Source organism: Centroberyx gerrardi, chromosome 6, assembly GCF_048128805.1.
Source record: "Centroberyx gerrardi isolate f3 chromosome 6, fCenGer3.hap1.cur.20231027, whole genome shotgun sequence".
In the NCBI taxonomy this organism is placed as follows: Eukaryota; Metazoa; Chordata; class Actinopteri; order Beryciformes; family Berycidae; genus Centroberyx; species Centroberyx gerrardi.
In genome coordinates this window covers 21,272,595-21,295,218 of record NC_136002.1, presented here as the reverse complement: position 1 = coordinate 21,295,218, position 22,624 = coordinate 21,272,595, and the positions used below count along the sequence as shown (strand labels likewise).

The window sequence follows — 22,624 nt, the reverse complement described above, 5'->3', positions numbered from 1 at the left end:
TATATTATCAAATGAAACAAAACTGTTTCATTTGATAATATAAAAAAATGTGCCTAAAATATTTAATAATACAGTGAGTATTAATAATGTATATAAAAATGAAACAGGCTGTATATGTCATATCATATATCCCTGTGTGGGGATGCCAGGAATGAGGAGTGGCAAATGATGGAAAAAGAGAGAAAACTTAGAGCTAAGTGAGAATTAGTGGAAAAGGAGGAGAGAGTCTAACAGAGCGGATAGAGGAGGGAAACCAGGGAAGGGTGAGACATATTTCTGGTCTGCGGCATGAATTCCACTCTACATGGTGTCTGACTGCTCAAACTAGAATGCTGCAAAAAGCCTGAACATGGAAAGCTGGAACCCAAGGGAGCGCTGTTGGGAGCTGACCACAGCCAGTTTGAGAAATTACTCCGCTGCTACCTCAGAGAATTTGTCTTATTTCTCTGACGCTGTAAACTTCACAACCACTAAAAGTCACTGGAGGAATTAAGTGGATCACACGCTTTGTTTGGGCTGCAGGACTAAGAATGGGAAGCCCTTTTCAAAATATCAAAGGGTCAAGTGGCTCCATTTCAAATACCAGTATGTGCACACAGCCACACGTATGCACACACGCTTGTCCATAGATCGGCGTCTCTCTCAGTATCTGTGGTGATGTCGGAATTTCACGTCAGCATTCTAGAATCCTCACCTCCACCTTGCAGCCACAAGGCAGAGATTCATCGTTCCGCTTCCCATCCAGGTGGGGTCGATCATGCCGTGGTGGGGGTCCCAGGTGCCTCAGGTCGCTGCTTCTCCGGCCCATCTGTGGAAATTCATGCGCCTATAAAGAGGTCGTGTTTTGGCCATAAGTAAGGGAAAAAGAAAGTAAGCAGGTATCAAATGTTTTTTTTTTCTTGCTCCCTCTGTTGCAATTAAAACAAAACTTGAATTAGAGCGGGACTCCTCGCGCCAGCGTGACATTCATGAACATCCTGAATCTCAAGCTCTGTCTCTGTCTCAGATATCTGCTTTAAGTGTTAGGGGTGAGTCATATTGCACCTTAAGCCAAGTTTAAAAGATAATTCCGGTTATTTTCAGGCTGAGCCATATTCTCCTAGTTTTTTATTGTGGTCAAAATTCTGTCACTTACTTCACTGCAGATGTGTAACTGCAGGGTGACTGTTATTGTGTTGAAAGGACGTGTTGTAATCGCTTTTTGGGTTTGTGACTGTTGCCTTGGCCCTTTCAGAGTGTATTGCAGAGCAGCACTCCAGGAAAACTGGAGGTGTATTAAGCTCTACAGTGATGTACGTGACGAAATGTTGACCACAATCATGATGGCCCAGGTTGAAAATAACCAGAATTGTCCTTTAAGAGATAACAAGGACCAAGGTGCAAACATAAATCAGTCTACTGCAGCCATAATTTGGCCAAACCACTGAGTAAGCAAATACAATGGCCATTAAATTAAATGTAATAATCAGTAAAATACCTGAGAGGATCAGACAAAGGCATGGTATATACATTTTAATGGGGCCATATCCCTCACATTCTACCCCAGGGGCAATGGAAGTACTTCAATGGGGGTTCTCTGATCTGATTGGGTGCAGATGTGGTCCTGGTCCTCAGCAAGTAACTCACCACTGTATACCTAACCATAATCACTCCAGACCCCCAAACACCAAGCTAAGGACATCAAAGCACTTCTACATTACTGAGTCCCAAAGGGGAACACGTTTTTAAACAACCCAGCAAGCCAATTAGATGCATCAACATTGTGGCACTGCTACTTCACAGCAGAGGTTGATGTTTGTCTGTGACAGGTTTAGCTTTTCCAGATAGCTTTATCAGTTCAGTGATGATTAGGGAAAAGGCAAGGTTTCAGTGGGACCACATAGGCAAACAAACTGCTGGGGGCCAGACTTATAGGCTGTTTTGTATGGGTTGCATTTATAAGGAAGAACACCCCATCTGATTTAATGACACAGAGAAAGCTGGACTGCAGAACCTTTCATTCACTCAGGAAATTGCTGTCAATTCAGTTGTGGTCCATCCAACAGTGGTTCTGGTAAGGCTGTTCTGTCCTATTGTTCTAATAATATGCATGTCTTGGCTATTCACTGACACAATATGGCTTGAGATCAGCTAGGCAACAGTTGTACACACCATTGCTATGTCCCCTGATAGAAGTGGGGTCCACTGTTTATCTCCTGTTTGAATGGTTTCCCATATTCTGTAGAAATCTCATTGTTTCCATCAGGAAGATGAAGTCCAGGTTGGAGGGCTGTCGAGGAGGAGAGGCATGTGTTCGCAAGAAACATTCCTTTACTCTGACACATCCGCAGTCAACATTTCTTCTGTGCTTCTGGAAATGAAGTTTAATTCTCTGCTCTATAGGAAAGCCAATGCGTAATTTAAATGTAACCTGGAGGAGCTGTAACATAGTTAAGGGCACACTTAACATATTCTATAAAAAAAAGGGGGCAGGAGCAGAGGTCTGGTCTTGCACAAAGGCTATACTCTATAAATACAGTATAAGCTCTCTCAGGTTTACATTAGATTTTGATAATGCTTGTTTACATTTTCTCAAGACAGACATTAATGTGGTAAGATAAAGGTATGTATTATCATTGATCATTTGAAATAAATATAAAATAAATAAAAATAAATAAAAGTCATCTCCATCAATCACATTATCTGTCATTCTGTAGACAATAGTATTTTAACCATTTATTTTGACAAGCAATCATAGGTGCACGTTTTGATCTTGGCAATCTGCTTAAGGAAATAATGCTTCAGGCCAACATTCAGTGGAGAGCTGAATGTGTTTGTAGATTGACAATGGGCAGCAATTATAAGCTGTAAATGTAAAATGTTTATGGCATATGTATGTGACATGATATACAGTATTAACAAGGGCCCCAAGTTTGAAAAAAAAAAAAAAACAGTCAAGAAGCCTGTATGAATAATTAAATAGTAATGTTTGGGAATGACCCACAAACATTGACACATTGGCAAAAGAAACCTTGCTTTCACAAGCCTGTGCAAGGTTGCCATGATCAACAGTATAACACAGTAAAAATCTGAGACTGCTCAGATCTTGGTGGTCAACTCTGTTATTAATTATTTTATTAAGATCTCAGAGCTGGGGAAGCAGTGCAAACATGCACTCTGATTGTGTTATTCTCTCAGACAACCAATAGATGGCATCAACAGCTCCAATCCTCCATATCCAATACATTTCAAGTAAGCATGTGAGGATATTTAGGGCTGAAAAAATGTGCAAAGATATTAAAGATTAAGATATGAAAAGGTATGAAAACTGTCCAAGATGCTAAAGCTACCAGCCATGAATGAGGTGTCAGTCTGTTAAACTTGTCAACAGCCTCACAGGCTTAGTTTTACACAAAGTGCCACACTTAAGTCATTACATGACATCATTGAGACCACCTGCTCTGTCATGTCTGTCCTACATAAATGTCTTTACAACACCTAGCAACCTCAGAATGTCGTTATGACATCACAGGAAAAACAGACCCCTATAATAGCTCTGAGGTCTCCCGTTGCTACTGAAGTCATTCTTGCTACTGAAATCATAAAAGATGCTCTTTGCCATCGACATTCCCCATGGCAGTGTTCTATCACGTCATCCTATGACATATTGCTTCATAGCCAATGTCCAAAGCAGACAAGTAAACTGTTGGGAAGGCAACCTTTGTTTTAGTTCCCTGTAATATCTCTAGGCCTTGAAAGTTCTCAGTTTAGGCTTTGTGGTGTTAAGTTCAGGGTTAGGCCTTAGTTTGCACTTGAAGCATGTGTGTTTAGGCTTAGTCCATTTGCATGTATGGCCTCTTGTCCTAGTTTGTACATGACATTGACCTTATTGCATATGTGTGTGTTGTGTGTACTCTACTTGTGTGTTAAGGTAGAGGTCAAGGTTTGCCCCTGTCCAACACTGTGGTTAACAGCTGACGCTGCTGCCTTCATCCCTGTCCATTGGCCTACCTGCTGCCCTGTGGGTGCGTACAGGTCTCTGCTGAGCATACAGAGACACCCTGTCAAATATGCCTGGTATCCCAGGCTGGACAGCCTCTCAAAGGGAGCTGTTGTCCCTCTTTTTCCAATACACAAGCCATACCTCTGCATCCCTCTGCTATGCTCTCTCAGACAGTGGTTTGAGGGATTATCAGACACACATCAACACTAAGGATACGAATTTGAAAGAGGAATGTCACTGCTGACAGGTGCCTGAAGCACTCAAGAGAAAAGCATATACAGTATGCAACAATGGTGCAATTTCATTGTACCATTGTTGAAAGGTGGCTTTGGACATTCTGAAGTAAATGAGACTTGCAATGATGTAAAATATCTGCCCACCTCGACCTCCCAGAAATGTCATGCCAGCTGTCATTCCCATGTATAAGGTGCCTATTTTGGTTGTATGTCCATTAGTTAGCGCATTAGACACATTAGTGCATGTCTTTGTGACACTAAAGAACAGAAACAACATGCCCAATACTAATTAATTCTTGAAGGGTCCGTTGCATTTTCCTCGTGGAGGTGTTTTTTTGACATTGAGGAAGCCTATTTGTTCATTTTAACGCAGTCAATGGAAATAATTGACAATTGTCAATGGCCATAATTCACGTTTTGCTTTTTGCAACATTTCAAAATTTTGCATAAAATCTGCTTGACAGTAGGCAACACTAGTCTTTTTTCATGGGTCATAAGATAAGCAGAATTACTGTTACATGTTGAAATAAAACAAGACTTTCCAATGTGTAAAGCTAAGTAGATCTTTCCTCTACAATCTTGAAAACATCAGTTGTGTAAGCCAGGTAGTGTTTAGAAGGTCATTCACTGATGCTCGTACCAGATCTAACAGATGAGCAATGACTTGTAGCAATAACCAAACAAAAGCAGTTGCTATGGACACTTGTGTGCAACAAACTGGAGCTCAGGACGGAATCAACGACATCATTCACCGGTAGAGAGGAAAGCCCAGGAGCCAGCTGGACCCATTGGTGTATGTGCACATGTACGTGTGCGTGTGTGTGTGTGTGTGTGTGTGTGTGTGCATATGCGTGTGTGTGTGTGTGTGTGTGAGTGTTCATCCAGTTTTGATGCAGACGGTCGTCACTCCAATACTGGACACATGGGGCCCATGAGAACTGGAGGAATGTACTTAAGTCAGCCGTTACAAATGTAGAACCGTCACAAAGTTCCCACACCCAGACAAATAGGACTACCAGCTATAGTAGGATGAATAGGCCTTTATAATGCTATTTTATCATGAATGTGAAGTGATGTTTTTACACCCTGATGGCGCACAGCGGTTACTGTGGTTCCATCCCCAATAAAATCTAGATATAGCTCACAGTGTTTTTCAGTCGTATTAATCTCCCCCATCACCTCTATATAAGCTGCTGTAGTTTTGTCAGTGTGGAAAGCCATATGGGAGGCAGACCCACTGGAACCTGCACTGAACAGTGAGCCAACAGCAGGAGCTAGAGAAACCTTAGACTGTCAAAACAAACCGTAGCCCACTGGTTCAGACAGTGTGATTGGGAGCTGGTTTGACAGCCTGCCAGAGGAAATGTATACACATAAACACGCATACACAAAGACAAAGACAGTCGCAAACAAACCCCCACACACACACAAATACACACACACATACACAGGGACCACCCTCAATGTGGTTAAAAAGATCCTGCAGTCTCTCTCAGGTCTTTCTACCTGTCATGATGATGAGATGATCAACGCTTCGACCCTTTACGAGGGTCAGGGATCATAGTTCAACCTCATCACGCTCTGGGATCACCCAGGCTCCTCTCACCACAGTTGTCACAGATCTGACCCCCCACCCCCCCACCCACCCCCTCTCCTTTCCATCCACATGTTTTTCTTTCTTTCATTCCCTGGCAGAATCCCACATGAGTGCAGACCCTCCAAAGGCTACATAAAGACAGACTATTCTGCTCATAGCAGGGCTGCTGAAAGCAATAACCCAAGCACAGAGAGGAGCCGAAGTGTTTCTCCCTTCACTTTTCCAGCTTCATTATCACCACAGGACGAAAGCTGTTTACTTTGGCGCTGCTGGTTAGACGGTAGCTATGTAACAGTAGGTCCGCAGTTGGGAACTGGCGGAAAGGGAGAGGTGGAGTGAGGGGTGAAGGGGTGACCTGGGAGGTAAGGAGAGCAGTACGCCTGCGGAGTATATATGTGTGTGTGTGTGTGTGTGTGTGTGTGTGTGTGTGTGTGTGGGAGGGGGGTTGGGGTCAAGGAGGCGGGTAACGGGTGGAGAGTGTGTGTGGGTGGATGTGGGGGGCACAAGAGGGTTTTAAATGGAAATTCAGGTCTGGTGTTAAGTTCTTTGATTTCCTCTTCTCATTCCCCCTTCCCGTCTGTCTGAGAGGGATTATTGTGTGCGAATACTTGCGTGCGTTTGTGTGTCTGGGTCTGTGTGTCTGTGCATGTCTGTGCATGCACATGTATTTGTTGTGTATGAGTGTGTGTATGTTTTAGCATTTGCCTGCCAGCATATGTGATACTGTATTGTATGTTTCTACAAAATGCCTGTTTATCTAAAAGTCTGAATGCGGCATCATTAGGTGTGAAAGAGCACGTACACCATGACCCATTTTTTACTGAGGGCCTCTGTGTAGGATTTCAGCTAGGCTTGATCGCTATAACTGATGCACACCAAAAAGAAACACATAACTTATAAACCTTGATTATCACATGATCAACTGAACCTATGTCAGATCTGAGGCGAGACCCTGGATTTAAGACAGGATCAACAGTAAGAAAGGGGGACAGAAAGATAGTCAGGTGAATGTATGGATAGACAGACAGACAGACAGATCAGTGTTAAACTGTAAAAACAGCAGTAGCAGCTGTAGCTGTCTAGTGCTCTTAAGGAGAATGCATGCTTGATGCAGTCCTGATCAGAGACAGGTGCTGAACAAGAGAGACTACAGCTCTGTGAAACATGGTTGTGTGAATAAGGAGGGCTGGGATATTAACCTGGTGTATGTATATGAGTGAATTTAGGCTGATATAAGTAGATGGCACCCAGTAGAGCGCATACCTCCACTGATCAGTGGCCAATCAGTGTGAAAAGTTCATCAGTTCTTCCTTGCCCCCATGACCAATCTTTCCATAAGGTTTTGTGCAAATCCATTCATAACTTTTTGAGATATCCTGCTAACAGACAAACAAATAAATGGAATGGGGTGAAAACATAACCCCCATCCATCCAGAGGTAAAAATACCACCATAGCATGTGCATGTACACGCATATACACACACACACACACACACACACACACACACACACACACACACACACATTTTTAGACAAGGGAACACACTTAGGAAGTGAATGCTGCTGACTTTGCCAGTCCTGCCTCAGACACAGGAAGAGGCAGTGCTGTCATGCCACCATCCTGTCACTCAAGAGAAAGGCAAAAGGCCATCAGGGCCAAGTTGATACCAACATCTGGAGATTATGTTATTCAATTCCTAGAAGAAGTAATACAAAATGTAAAACTACTGTGTTGTCAAATGGGGAAATGTGAACTAAAACACTAAATGATTGGGGTCATATGGGGTCTACACTAGATGTGTATTTCCATACATGTACTTGTTTTGCTGCTTCAATGCCCATGATGCTGGACTAGTAGAATTTCATCTCATAATGATACATCCTCCATTTGAAAAGTTTGACACCTACACTCAAATTGATTGTTGACATGAATGCAAAAACTTACTTAGGAATATTGTTCAGGTAATTAGCCATTGTGAGCTTTTAGATATAACATTATACAAAAAGTGATCTTTGCACAACCGTATGCGCCAGGTGCGTCGGAGGAGCAGGACAAAGTATAAATCAGTAGACTCCCGCACACTGTCTTCACTTAACAAGAATTTAATAAATGACGCAACGTTCAGATACCTGACAAAGGTCACTTGACCGAAACGTTGTGTCATTTGTTAAATTCAGATATAACATTATAACATTTTATAGTATGCAGTCTTCACTTCAGAAATACTGAAAATACAGTAACTACCAGGTAACTTTGTTGGGTTTTTTTATGGATACCCTGTATTTAAAATTCATTTTGCACTGTTTTCACTTCATCTTTTTGTTTAAGTGTTCTGGAGAGGACAAGGTTTCTGTCTGTTATAGATTATTGTAGGCTGTGCTCAGAACAAGAAGAGAGACAACAGTTTGGGGAAGTTTCCATTGTTTCTAAGAGAAGAAGGCTGAAGGGTGAAGCCACTTTAAGGGAAACAAACTCCTATTTCACAACAGGGAACTTGCTTTAGAGACACTGTTAGAAAACCTGACATCTCACAGGGTCTGCGAAGGCAGCGAGTTCAAATTCTGAATGGGAGCATGAGCAACAGGGAAAGTTTTATATCAGTGGGGCATCTGCCAAAAACTTCTTCACATTTTTCCACCATGGAACAGAAGGCAATATTGCCAGGATGCTTCACAAGCTGTTGGTTTTAAATAGCAGCGCATTGTATTGTTGTATCAAAACTGAATTCTAGTTATGTTGCAAGCAGCATGTCTGTTTACTGTTGGCTCTGGTTAAAGTTGAATATCAAACTGCTGAAATGTTTTTCACTTTGTTTCAAGTAATAATACTCGAGTTCTAATTCATGATGTGACACATGATTTTTGCCTTGATAAGAGCGAATACCCCCAGACTATTGTCATAATTTTTCCCATTTTTGAGAAATTTTGAAGCCAAAAATGAATATTATCTGAGGTGCAAATTAAGGTACATTTGCAGATACACTAGAAGCAATGGCAATGGATATTATGCAAAAAATGGCGACCAAATATAACTAAATAAGATGTCAAGCATTGGTCTGACAAGCATGACATGAGTCACGCATCAAAAATGCATAGCATCCTTTAACAGCCATGTAAACTTGTCTCTACTAGAGGATTCATCATAAAAACCACTGGTTGTGCAACAAGAGGTCTTAAGATAAGTCTCTGTGACCCGAAAACTAGACAGTCATTCCACGACAGGAAACAGAAAGCAGAAGAGAAAAAGAAAGTCTTCCTATGACTTACCACCAGCATAAGTTCACACACACAAACACACACACACACACACACACACACACTGACTGAAAGTGTCCAGTATTGTTTATTTCAGTGTATTTAACAGCCCTGCACCAGACAGATGGATAACTTTCAGATGAGACTTGCAAACCACACACAGGACAGAGGGACCACAGAACGCCATAAGAACTGCATTGGGACTCCACTTGGACTCCACTGAAACTTAACAGCACCATTATCCTGGAACAAAAGTAACAGGTTGGTTACAGAAACTAACTTATGTTACACATCAGGACATATGTGCACAATATATGTACAAATTCTGAAGTCAAGTTTGAATTTTACGTGTTTTACGAATTTTAAGTGTCTGTCTGCTGACATGCATGCTATATCTAATTTTAGAGATTAATAATTTTATCCCTAAACAGTCATTCTATGACAGTATCAATCATCAATTCAAGATTCAAGTCCATTTTTTAAAATTGAGTAATTCTGAGAACATATTGAGAACAGCTTTCTCTTGTATTTTTTTAGACAACTCTCTCCATGGACGGAAATGCAAGTTTCCTCCTGTCCCCTGGTCTTCATAACCACACCAACAGCAGTTGTTCCCGTGACAACATTCTGAAGACGGTGGTTTTTCCTGTACTCTACTCCCTCCTCTTCGTGTTGGGGCTGTTGCTCAATGCTGTGGCTGCGTGGGTGTTTTTTCGTATCCCCTCAAAGTCTCACTTCATTATATACCTGAAGAATATTGTGGTGGCTGATGTCATCATGACCTTCACGTTCCCATTTAAGGTTTGTTTAAATTTACAAAGATAATATATTGCACAAAGTTGAAATGGGTGTTTAAACCATAAAATGATGAAGGCCCAATACTGTGTTTCTCCAGGTGTTGGCAGACTCCAACATGGCATCCATTGGGCTGCGTGTATTTGTATGTCGAGTCTCCTCGGTCCTCTTCTACCTCACCATGTATATCAGCATCCTCTTCTTCGGTCTCATCAGCATTGACCGCTGCAGAAAGACCCTCTGGCCCTTCAAGGGGACCAATGCAGCCAGGTTGACCCGTCGGAAGCTCCTTTCTGGGGCCATCTGGGGCTTTCTGCTGGCTCTGTGTCTCCCCAATGTGGTCCTGACACGTCGGACCCCCACCTCACCATACTTCAAGTGCAGCGACCTGAAGACAGAGGCTGGGCTATATTGGCATGAGGTGGTAAATCATGTCTGTCAAATTATCTTCTGGGGCAACCTGGTGACTGTGATAGTGTGTTATACCCTAATCACCAAAGAGCTTTATAGCTCCTATTCCCGCACTAAGACCCACCACACTGGAGGAGCTACATGTAGAGCACCAGGTGGGAAGCCACGCCAGGCCAAGAGAAAAAGCATGAGTGCAAATGTGTTCCTAGTTCTGGCAGTGTTTTTTGTGTGCTTTGTGCCATTTCACTTTGCTCGTGTGCCGTACACCATGAGCCAGACTCGTGGGCTTCTCTTTGACTGCCAACTCAAACTCTTCTTCTTTCAGCTGAAGGAGAGCACACTCTGGCTGTCATCCCTAAACTCTCTCCTGGACCCTCTCATATACTTCTTCCTCTGTAAGTCCTTCAGGACCACCCTGTTCAAGACCCTGCAGTTGCCTCCTGGTACCTGCAGCAGGCTAGCAGGGAGAGGGTCAGACACAGATACAGGCAGCACCCCTCTGGGAGACTCCGGGACTGTGTAGAACAACTGCATGTGATAAAGACTTGGTATCTGAATGTGGTATCTGAACGTGGTTCTCTTGGCAGTTAATCTGGCACAAGATTATGTTTCCCTGCTATTGAGAATTGGCTGAAATTCAAGCTCAGCCTTGAGACTGATCACTGGAGAACAAACTGATGTATTTTCAGTCACTTCATCAACATGTTGAATGGGCCAGTATTCTGTCTCAGAGGCAGACAGAACAAACTGAACTACTGCATGTTCCTGCAGGATATTAGAGTTGATGACACAAGACATTACCGTCTTATGATTTTTTTTTTTTTTTAACAAGCTCAATCAAGATTGAAAGGATTCTTTGTAGCATAACTTGTCTTGACTTTTATTTTCATTAGAACAACCTACCGGCTACAAAGTCAAACATGCAAAAATAATCACATTTCAGTGCAATGCAGTGGTATCTTTATTATAATCATGATAAATGCCAAAAAACACAATATGACATAACATTTACACTTGACAAAAAATATTACGTTGTTTTGTTACTTGCTTGTTCTCTTCAAAGTAAAAAAAAAAAAAAAACACATGACATTGGCATGACTGCATCATTAGCAAAACTGGCAAATGTGGCAATTGTTTTGGTTGATCTCTTTCTGTTTCCCTTTCTGTTCTCTAGTCAAATGTGGTGCATTCATTCACAAACTGAAAATAAATCTAATTTCAAGGCCAAGTTGTGTTTGGTATAAACAAATCCCAGAATTGAATAGATGGCAGTGTGAAGGAAAGCAAATGTGCCACTCATTTTTCTTGAACATTTCACTGTCATTAAGGAAACAGAGTATGCATATGAACAAGTATGAAACAGACAGTGATTGGAAGGTATTTCACACTGTGTGGAGTTGTTTGACAGCGATCTTTACAAACACACACTGCTAAGTTCAATCACATAATTCAAATAGTAACAGAGATCTTGTGAGCTTACTGTGGTGTCTTAACTTTTGGTATATGTTTGTATCAGACTATTACAGGGTGTGAGTCTAATATTTATGCAAGACTATCTAGAAGATACTTTACAAAAACACACACACCTACAACAAACTTAATTACAACAGTGTTACAATAATGTAAATCAATCATTAATCATTGACTGATCAGTTTTTACTTTCTGTGTACCTATCATTTATTGACATCTAATTGCTAAATAACTAAAAAAATAAAATACTTTATTTATATAGCACTTATCTGAAAGCAAAGTTTACAAAGAGCATAAAAACAAGGAACAGTAAAAGCATAAATGGAGAGAAAAGTTACAATTAATAAAAAAAAAAAAAAAGGTTTTAAAAAATGAAATATTAATAAATATTAGAAATAAGAAATATTTTTAAACATAATATGATACATTTTCACAATCATCTTTTGCAGAGCTTTCTCAGCCCCTCTTTTGGTAATGGGCCGTGGTTTTAATGACAATACTGTATGACTATGCATTCTTTTCTTCACACTTCTCATCCCTGGCCTCATTCTTGATGGAAGAGAAGCCTCTGTCTCTTTACACCTTCACTCCAATTCCACCTTCATGGTTCAATCCTCCGCTGTGATCGCTTGCCCTTGTTAGTCTGGACCGCTTCATCGAGATCATCAGACCATGTAGCAAGCTGATGGGTCAACATCTGGTCTCGGGAAAGTGATGTCTGCATCTGTCTGGGACCTACTGTATCTGTGTTCAGTTGTATTGCTGACTATTGCTGACCATTAACTGCTTTCATTACCAAGCTCACATTACAGTTTAATTTGTAAAGTTTAACATCAGCTTTGTTGTCCAAATGATTTATATTGGTGGTGAATAATTTACTAATCATTAAATTGTGTTTTTTTTAATACACAGGATGTTATGTTAATACATAAGAAACAATTTGTTTATATAATGGCTCATAAAGTATAGTTATTATGTGTAATTGTTAAGGCTGAATCTACTATAAAGGAGATATTTTATTATAGTAAATAGGTGTACCAACAGTAATGCTATACTATACATATAAATACTTTACTTATGCTTTATGACATTTGCTGTAGCATTACATTGTTAAAAAAAATAAAAGTTATCCTTTTGTGATGTTTTATTATATGTCTGACTGGTTAAGACAAGAAAAGCATCTACCATTCAACCCAACATGCCTAACTCAAATATGTTACAAACATATAAGTCTTAAGATTAGACACAATGAACAGCAGAAAAAAAGCATCCTGGATTTGATATTCAGATCTGCTACTGTAAAATGCTTCACTGTGGCCTGTAAATCTATGGTCCACCACAATCCATGTTGTTTGTATGCTTTTTTATTTTGTTTGTTTTGTTTTGGTTTTTTCCACAGGCAGCTCACTGTCCATTGATTTGCATTTCTCAGGCTGAAGAGACTGACTGCACATTTTCACTTTTTAGCTCTGAAGGTTTAATTTCCCTGCTCAGTGTGGAGATAACCAGTCTTGGTGAGTGGCTTAATATATTTCTTTATTTTGTTATCAACCTTTTGAATAAATCAGGTTAATTCTCAGATTAGTTTGAGAAGTTCATTGAAGGAATCACATTGTCATTAATTAAAGTGGATTAATGCTTTTTGAGAGACTGATCAACTTGTAGAAGTGTGGTTAGAAAAAAATATATATCTGGATGCTTTGATTAAGTATCTACACCTTAACTTGTAATAGTTTGAGTAGAGCATTTCATGTTTCCTTAGCACATCTTAATATTAACACTAGAGTGAGCATGCACTTGCCAAACATTTTAATGAATTTGAGCAAAGAAAATGGCTTTTCTTCAGCATAATTCTGAGATTGCAACTTCTATATTGCCTTCTAATGTTGTTCAGTGTTTTCTGTAATTGGTTAGTTTTTATATCTCTTGCCACCTCCCCTGAAACAGCACAAGTTACTTGTGTTCAAGACCATTTTATTGTGAGGAAACTTACCACACTACCTGATCAGTCTTTCATCTTCTTAGCCGTGGAGTTCAAGTATACAAGTAACTAAACCAAATTTAACATTGACCAAAAACAAAAAAAGGTCTGAAAGGTTCAGTGTGCAGATGGTCCTATTCACTGAATGGACAAAACATTCAGTATCAGGAAGATGTCTCTAATATTTTGTACATTCAGTGTATATTCAGTGTGTCTGTACGTGATGATTTTTTTTGTATATGTTAATGTAAAAACAAATGCAAAATTTTCATACCTTGTGTCATTCAGTGTCCAAACTGGAGGTGTCATGTTCAGCATTCAGGATGCATTCAAATCCTCGGGTTGAGCATTCAAAACCAAATGATAAAAACAAATGTCGAGCTAATGAACAATGCAAATCAGGTTCAACTGGGCAAGCCGGAAATATTTAAAGCATTTCCAGATAGCCTTCAATAAGTCAAACAATGGACTATACTAAGTTTGCGTCTCTTTATTTTTTATTCCAGATTCTATAATGGCATCTAACAACACATCATACGTCTCCTCGGAATGTGCCCCCTTCAACCATGACACCATACATGTGGCTGTCTCTGTCCTCTACTTCTTGTTGTTCCCCATCGCGTTGCTGCTCAATGGCGTAGCAGGCTGGGTCTCTCTGCACCTCCGGTCCACCTCCACCTTCATGGTGTACCTGAAAAACCTGGTGGCTGCTGACCTGCTCATGACCTTAACGCTCCCACTAATGGCAGCTAGAACGCTCCCAGGAGCAACGCTTGAGTTAAAAGTCTTTGCTTGCCGTTACTCTGATGTAATCTTCTACTGCTGTTTGTACACAAGTATTACTATAATGGGTCTTATCAGCCTAGACCGCTTCTTCAAAATTGTTAGACCGTGTGGGAGGTTGTTTGGGCAAAACCTGGTGTTCAGTTTTGTAATGTCCGCCTTGGTTTGGGTGGTGATGTTTGGAGGCACGGCACTGCCAACCATCATTCTAACTGATCAGATTCCTGGTAATAAAACAGGAGATCTCTGTATGTCCCTGAAAGGTCCGGCCGGCGTGACTCTTCACAAGGTTGTGGTGCTTTTCATGGAGTCTCTTTTCTGGTTTGTCAGCATGCTGGTTGTGTTTTGCTACATCTGTATCACCAACAAGGTCCTGCAGTCCTTCAGAAACTCTGGGAGCAGCAACAGCCAGGGAAAGAAGAAAACCAAACTAAGAGTCTTCTTGATTCTCCTTGTGTTCTTTGTGTGTTATGTGCCTCTCCACATGGTACGGATTCCATTCACACAGTATGAAATCCATGAAGAGAGTGTCTGCACTAAAGTTTGGGTGGAGATAACCAATAACTTTGCCCTATGGCTCTCTACCACTAATGCCTGCCTGGACCCTCTTCTCTACATCTACCTGTGCAGGGAGTTCAAAGAGAAACTGGTTGATATGTTGAAAGCTAGAGGTATCTGTACTGAGTTAAAGTCAGGCGTAAAAGAGGATACTTCACAGTAGAAAGAAGTAATCTATTGGTCATCATATGGAATACCTTTAAGAATTTTGAGACATAAAAGATCTCAAATTGTGCATGTAGCTTGCTGTTTCATTTTATGGATTTGCGGTGAATGTTTGACAATGAAACATTCAAAACGGGGATAAATGGGAGAATAAATTGCTTCTTTTGAACTGTAATATTTGTCTTGTACTGCCCTCTAGTGACTTTATGGGGATTAACGTCTATGGAGGCTTCAGCTGTACTATGAGAAACTGGAGAGAAACACAATACATCAGTGACATATATGATGCCAATTTTGATGTTGTAAAAATATATTAAGAATTATGTATTATGCTACTATAAATTATCTGGGTCTAACCCTTTGTTCATTTGTTCTATTTTAGATCTCCTTAATGTGGCAATCCTGAATGACATGTCTCTGACTGGTCTGTCCTTTATGTATATATGTATGCATGCAAGCATCCATGCATGTATGCATGTATGTAAACATGCATGTATTTATGCATACTAATCCTTTTTTCAAATGGTTCAATTATTTAACAACACATTTTAATCCCATGATGAGGTGTCACATATTGTCAATGCTTGTACCAAGACCTCTGTCAATAAATGTGAGTGTGAAAAATGTCTTCAGTCCTATGTTTTGTTTTTTCTCTGGTGGGTTGCCTGTGCGTATACATTCAGGCCGTGGCCTGGAGTTTAACCTGTTTATTTTAGTACTGGCTAAAGCCAGTAATTTTTCCTATCTTTGCATCTGTCCTGAAGAAGTGCCAGTGTGGTCACAGATGAAATGTTGCTTTGTTTATTAGGAAAATGAACGGTGTTTCTTAAACACCTACCCTGTGAGTACATTGTCATACAACTCCATCTGCTCGCTTCGTGTTCAAGAGGGTGAGTAAAGTTACAGCATCATCTGTAAGTTATTATCAAAATATATCTTATTACTCTCATTAGTTCACAATGTTTTGTAAAATATGTTACGCTGTGACTGGAAAGATGTTCTTTTAACTAAATCTTTTAACATCTTCTTGTGAAGGGTTATCTTGAAATAATTGATGGGAAGACAATAACTTGGTTTGTGTTTTCTTTTCTAATCATTAATATAATATAATAAACACAAACTACAGTATGAGGGAAGGATGGGATGGTTACACCTGTGGCAAAAAACAGATGACCAGTGACTGTGTCACACCCATAACAACAATATTTAAACAAAATGCTCAGAAGAAGTAACTGCAGAATTACCTCTTTGTCCGGCAGCCAGCAACTCAGAAACTGTTTTCACAGAAAACTTAATTCGTTTTATTTCAATTTATTAAAATGGATTTCTTGGTGACATCACAAAAGAACGTGTGCAATTACTCATCTTTGCTTTGCCAGTGGTTGACCTGTGGGTTCTAAAATGTATTTTCCGTTTTTACAAAACTTTTAAAATACATTGCTCTTCTGCCTTACCTGTGTGTACTGTGGCTTTTCTTTTCAATAAGATATTGTTTAAAATTTATTTTCCAAACTTTTTCATTTTCTCCAGGTGCAGTGATGACATCTAATGGCACATCTGTGGTATGCGCCAGCTTCAAACCCAATGTAATGATAATCCCAGTTCTCTACTTAGTCATGTTCCCCATAGCCTTGCTGCTCAATGGTGTAGCAGCCTGGGTCTCCCTGCAGCTCCAGTCCACCTCCACCTTCATGGTGTACCTGAAAAATCTAGTAGCTGCAGACCTGGTCATGACCTTGATCATCCCAATCAAAGCTCTAAATGACATGCCAGGTGCGCCGGTCAGGTTATTCATACTTGTCTGCCGTTATTTCAGTGTCATTTTCTATTGCTGTATGTATACCAGTATCATTTTGTTGGGTCTTGTCAGTTTGGACCGTTTCTTCAAGATCGTCAGACCCTGCGGCAAGTTGTTTGGTCAGAACCTGATCTTCAGCAAACTGATGTCGGCCTTGGTCTGGGTAACGCTGTTTGGAGGAACAGCTTTACCAACCATAATTTTAACTAACAAACCGGTAAACAATATGACGATCGACACTTGTATGTCTCTAAAAGGATATGGTGGACTTCGTGTCCATGAAGGGATGACAATTTACCTGAATGTTTTGTTCTGGCTTGTCAGTGTGGAGATTGCGGTTTGCTACATTTGTATTGCAAACAAGGTTATCCAGTCCTTCAGAAAATCTGGGAGCAATAACAACCAGGGAAAGCAGAAGACCAAGCTGCGCGTCTTCCTGGTTCTCATTGTGTTCTTTGTGTGCTACGGACCATACCATATGGTGAGGATCCCATACACTCTTCAACAAATCAACCATTTTGGTACCTGCACTCATGTCCAGGGCAAGTTTGCCAAAGACATCAGTCTATGGTTTGCCACCACAAACGTCTGCCTGGACCCACTTCTCTATGTCTTTCTGTGTAGAGAGTTCAAGGAGAAACTGATGTCAATGATGAAAGATTTTGTATGTAAATGGAAACGAAAGGAAGATCAAACATCAAATTAATGTTTCACACATTTATTTACATTGTGCTACCCATGTTGAACTTGTGCTGTGGTGTTTTGTCAAAGTGTGGCTCTGACTAGCTTGAAAACCACCAACATGAAATACAATAAGTTAAAACAGTATGAGACAAGAGGTTGATGTTGCTGGATTAATTTTTAATGTCATCAACAAAAAAACATGCAATTTTATTATTGCTGCAGAGGTTTAAAATCAGATTGCAATTGAAGCATCAGGAAAGATAAATGCAATGGGAACTTTTTTTGTTGTTGCTTACTTTCAAGTTGCATACTGATGTCATATGTAGTAGTACCCTCAAAAACTGGGGGGGAAAAAATGTGTTTCACGTCTTGGGGCACTGCAGGTGTGCAGTGTCTATCAGCCAATGTCATTGATTTGTGGCATCCTGTAAACACAGCTAGTCAATTGTCAAAGGTCCATGGCAATGAATAAATTTAAACAAAACTTAAAATGCATATGTTATTAAAATATGTCTGTTGTAGAAACAAGAATATGTCCATGTTTAAACATCTGCAAAAGACCAACAGTAGGCTACTTGAGATGCATATTGTTACTTCAGAATAGCACTGTGTCCAAAAAAGACCAGGGCGGTATTCTAGAAAGCGGGTTTAGTGAAAACTCTGAGTTTGTTAACCCTGAGATGAGGGAAACTCTGGGTTTTCAGTTCCAGAAAGAGAGATAGCCTAACTTAAAATCTGTCTCCTCCCTCTTACAGAGCCAGACACGCCGTTTCATTTCCTCATTCAAGCCGTATCAAAGTGCATTAATTAGCGGAGGTTTACTGTATGTCAGAATCAAAATCCTGGTTGGATATTAGTTTGTTACTCAAGGACTATCTAAAGTTACCGCTTTTATGCGCATCAGTCATTTCTTTGAACAGCGGTTTTTGCCTTCAATCAAATATTAGCCTACACAGCGTGAATTCACCCTCAGCTCAGAATAAAACCTCTGCGAGTCAAAGTTCTTTTTTTATAACACTGACTCTGCACACAAGACAGCTGTCAGATTGCACTGAAATGTTTGCACGTTGTGGCGAGGTGGTGGTATAAGCCAACAGAATATAACTAACCCGACAACGCCACCTGGGGAATTTCACCCCAGGAAGTATATTGAGGAACCTGGACTAACACCTCAGTCATACACAAGCTACACAAGTTCGATAACTGAAGGAAGACAGAGACGTGATTCCAAAAGAAATGCAAATTTATTGAATTAATGACTGGAAGGGTCTGGAGAGGATGGGTTAAACACAAATGAATCAAACCTATGTGAAAGGAAGCAACAAAATGTTTATTACAATAATTTAATCAATATTTAACAAGTGCAATTCTTTTACTAAAACACTTCCAGTACTTACAAGGGGGAAACTAAGAAAACTAAGGGGAGAGTGGGCTGAGGCCAGCAATGGAGAGACAGACTAACTGAGGGCGTGTCCAGGGGTGCAACCACTTACCTACCACACGTGTATTCACTGCATAACAGCAATCACAGCAAACAGGTGAAACACAGTAGCCTGGTAAGACCATCCTGATCACGTGACCGCACATTCTGTTCGCTCCATGGATCAGTCTGGACTTCTAGCCGCCCACATTGATTTCAGTGGGCGGGAGTACTTGCCTTGACAGACAAACTCCTTCAGCCAATCAGCGAATCCAAATCCACACGGAAGAACGGCAAAAACGTCTTTTCCGCCGAGAAACTCCGCTAGTGCATACTCTTGTTCTTGTTTAATTGTTGTTATTGAGTCCATTTCTGCAATAACTGCACTTATGGCTGCGTTTACTCTACTACCGTTAACGTTACCGCTCGTTGCTTCGGGAGACAGCATTACCGTTTTGCCAGCGGCGGCCAGTATTTCACGTCATCAACTACGACGCAGTCCCCGATTGGCCCGGTTACATTGTAATTTCAGGAAATCGATGTGGGCGGCTAGAAGTCCAGACTGATCCGTGGAGCGAAACGGAATGTGAGGTCACGTGATCAGGATGGTCTTACCAGGCTAGAAAAACAGCATCCCAGTGCTCATACTATTACAAGCTTGTGAAGTGAACCGCACCAGAGTGTCTAGCCTCCCCAACAAGCCAGCACTCTGCTCCACTATAGGGAGACAACAGAAATATTAAATCACTGGAACAAAATATAAAAAGGTCATTAGTAAGCAAACCAGTTGGCTCACACTAAAAGTACCAGACACAACTGGCAACAAGATAAAACAAATCAACACACGTACACAGTAAATGCAAAACTATCTATAGAGGCAAAACGGCAGCTGATAGAGACCTACAATACAAGAGACACATTAGTAACAGGTCTATAACACTATAATAACAGTTACCTCAGGTATTTATCGTACCCTACTTACCCCTAACTACAGTGACCAGTACCTTGACAAAATGTGCGTTAGCTAAGCAGACTCAGGGTGGTAAGAATCCACGGCACCCAAGGGCAGACAGGAACTACAGCAGATAAGATTGATCAGTTGCAGTACCACTTCACATGTGCTTGGTGCACAAACAGTTGGAAAACATACCTTAAGTCACAAATCTCAGCCAGCAGACACCAGTACGACCAGGTAGACAGGAGACTATTACAAACAAACAAAACTCAGTCATTGGGTACATTAAAAGAACCTTAAACAACCTCATGACTGCATCACCTATACCTCAGAGTCACAAAGAGGGGCCAATATGGCAACCAACAGGCAGAGAAAAGGAAAGGCAGCCATGATGCCACAGCTGCCTTAAATACCCTGACAAGCTAATTGAAGGGCTGGACCAGGGAGGAGTCAATCTAATGCTGTGGGGGTGTGTCGAGAGCTAAGAGGGAGCACTGCATTGATATTGAAACAAGTGTTCCTACTACAATCTAATGTGTAATCTCAGTTTAAATTTACAAAATCGGTATGAAGCTTTAGACACAAAGGATCAATGAATAATTATCTCTATCACGCATGATGTGATTGGTCGCACAGATGGAACATCATTCCTATAATATTGGAGATTATATGTTAATATTTCTGAGTGAGCAGGATTGTGGTGCAGCTGCAGAATGTAGTTTGAATGAGTTTTTTAAATAGGGTGCTACTCTTAACGTGTCTTCAGTGACAATGTTTAAATTTACTACATTTGTTGAAGTAGCTGAAATAAAGTCACTAAATGCTGTTGAGCCAAGATACAAATAGATTAAATAGATAGATTATATTAAAATCTACTGTATTTTAACCTCGACGCCTTTTCAAGTGCAAATCACCAAACACATTATTACTGGATCAGATTGTGAGCTTACAGTCATGTCTCTATGTCTTTGATCTATATATTTTTTAAATCTTTAACTATATTTTTAATCTTCAATTGCTGACCCCTGTGTTTTGTCCCCGTCAGATTAAAGCTGAACAAATATATTTAAAATGTAATGTAGGCTATAGCCTAATACACAGTCAGATTCCACCACTTTATCATCCATTAAGGAAATGTAAGTCTGGTAAAAAATGAATTAATGGACAACACTGAATAAAACTTTATTGTGTTAACTTATTGACACTTTTCCCCACTCTGATTTAGGCTCTTTTTTTAGAGATAAATGTGCACCGTCCGCATACACATGCATTCATATCTCTACGTCCACTGGATTAAAATGGAGGCTCTGCCTTTTATTTACCTGTTGCCATGGTGAATCGTAGTATCGGAGCTCCATTGATGATGGCTTTTATTGTCGTCACGCACGCGCTTAACTCGGTGAACATACTCAGAGTTGATTGACTCAGATCAGCTGTTCTGGAACCGAAAACTCGCAGAGTTTCCTATCTCGGGGTAAATCAACTCAGTTCAGGGTTAGACTCAGAGTTTGTAGACTGAAAGTTTGTTGAGTTTGTTGAATGGACCCCAAGTCACTATATTCCTGTATTTCCTCCATCAAGAATGCACTGAGCTGTGAAACAAAGAAACAAATTGCAAATCTTGTCAGTGTAGTAAGCAAATCAAATGTTTAACACACAATTAAGGCATTGTACTGTACAGCGTTTCTTGAGTTAGGGCTTTTTAAAACTACTTTCGGCATCAATACATTTTCCATTAAAAGGTCATTGTTTGTACAGTCCATTTAGTGAGCTGAGGAAATTAAGCTATGTAAATTACCATGGAAGCAGTCCCTCAAGGATTTGCTGAGTTTGTGGTACCACAACCAAAACCTTGACTGCTGGGAAATTTTATAGAAAAGTTGTGAGATAATCTGATTATTGCAACTGAAATTATTAGTTAAAATTAAAATAATAGCCCTTGTGGTGGATCGTGGAAATTGCAAAGCCTTGCAATATTTACAGGAAACTGATTTGGTTTAAAAAAAAACAAAAAAAAAAAAACAACTGCACACAATAATTGAAAGTTCATCGAGGGACTGGTAGTAAACATGTACGTCATTTCTCAGCTTACTGTTTCCCATCAATCATAATTCCTGGTCCAGATCCAAGCGATATCACACAGGAAATCATGTTGTGTTGTTCTCAGAACACACTATTTTTGTCAAGATAGCACAAAAGGGAATAAAGGTCTGTGAAAGCCAAGCTTCATCAGATTTGAGTGTAAGGGAATGTTCCAGCTCTTATACTTACATGGGGTGTTGTACTTGAGAGTAGTTACAGATTATAGAATAAAATTTAGCACTCACATAGATACAGTACACACACAGCCTTAAATATAAAATATAATATGTAAAACTTATATTGATTAACCTGCCATTCCTGTCCGTGCACAACTTTTGTACAGTGCACAGTTGCACCAAGTTGTGCAACAAGCATGTCAACATGCTCACCCACCACAACCACAGCTGTCTGTTTGTCTCTTTCTGTTTGGTGGGGCTCATACTGTGGCTTG

General features: G+C 40.3%; 2 protein-coding genes and 1 pseudogene across 2 annotated transcripts; all 3 read left to right on the top strand.

Moving 5' to 3' along the window:
* Positions 1 to 9,219: 9,219 nt before the first annotated feature.
* p2ry12 (purinergic receptor P2Y12) lies at positions 9,220 to 11,057 on the top strand. The gene is made up of 3 exons (XM_071927935.2): positions 9,220 to 9,331; positions 9,608 to 9,871; positions 9,966 to 11,057. The coding sequence occupies exons 2-3, from the start codon at positions 9,620 to 9,622 to the stop codon at positions 10,797 to 10,799; spliced, it is 1,086 nt and encodes a 361-aa protein (XP_071784036.1). The 5' UTR covers positions 9,220 to 9,331; positions 9,608 to 9,619; the 3' UTR covers positions 10,800 to 11,057.
* Positions 11,058 to 13,230: 2,173 nt separating this feature from the next.
* On the top strand, positions 13,231 to 15,232 carry LOC139933725 (P2Y purinoceptor 13-like). Its single transcript, XM_071927915.1, has 2 exons — positions 13,231 to 13,261; positions 14,235 to 15,232. Exon 2 carries the CDS (start codon positions 14,243 to 14,245, stop codon positions 15,230 to 15,232), a length of 990 nt encoding a protein of 329 aa, XP_071784016.1. The 5' UTR covers positions 13,231 to 13,261; positions 14,235 to 14,242.
* An 888-nt stretch (positions 15,233 to 16,120) lies between these two features.
* LOC139907727 (P2Y purinoceptor 13 pseudogene) lies at positions 16,121 to 17,773 on the top strand (annotated as a pseudogene).
* The last annotated feature ends 4,851 nt before the right edge of the window (positions 17,774 to 22,624 follow it).

Excerpts from the sequence above, each read along its gene's own strand:
- p2ry12 (XM_071927935.2), top strand. The coding sequence starts at position 9,620 with ATGGACGGAAATGCAAGTTTCCTCCTGTCCCCTGGTCTTCATAACCAC. Across the intron at positions 9,872-9,965 it reads CCTTCACGTTCCCATTTAAG|GTGTTGGCAGACTCCAACAT; the intron begins GTTTGTTTAAAT and ends GTGTTTCTCCAG.
- LOC139933725 (XM_071927915.1), top strand. The coding sequence starts at position 14,243 with ATGGCATCTAACAACACATCATACGTCTCCTCGGAATGTGCCCCCTTC.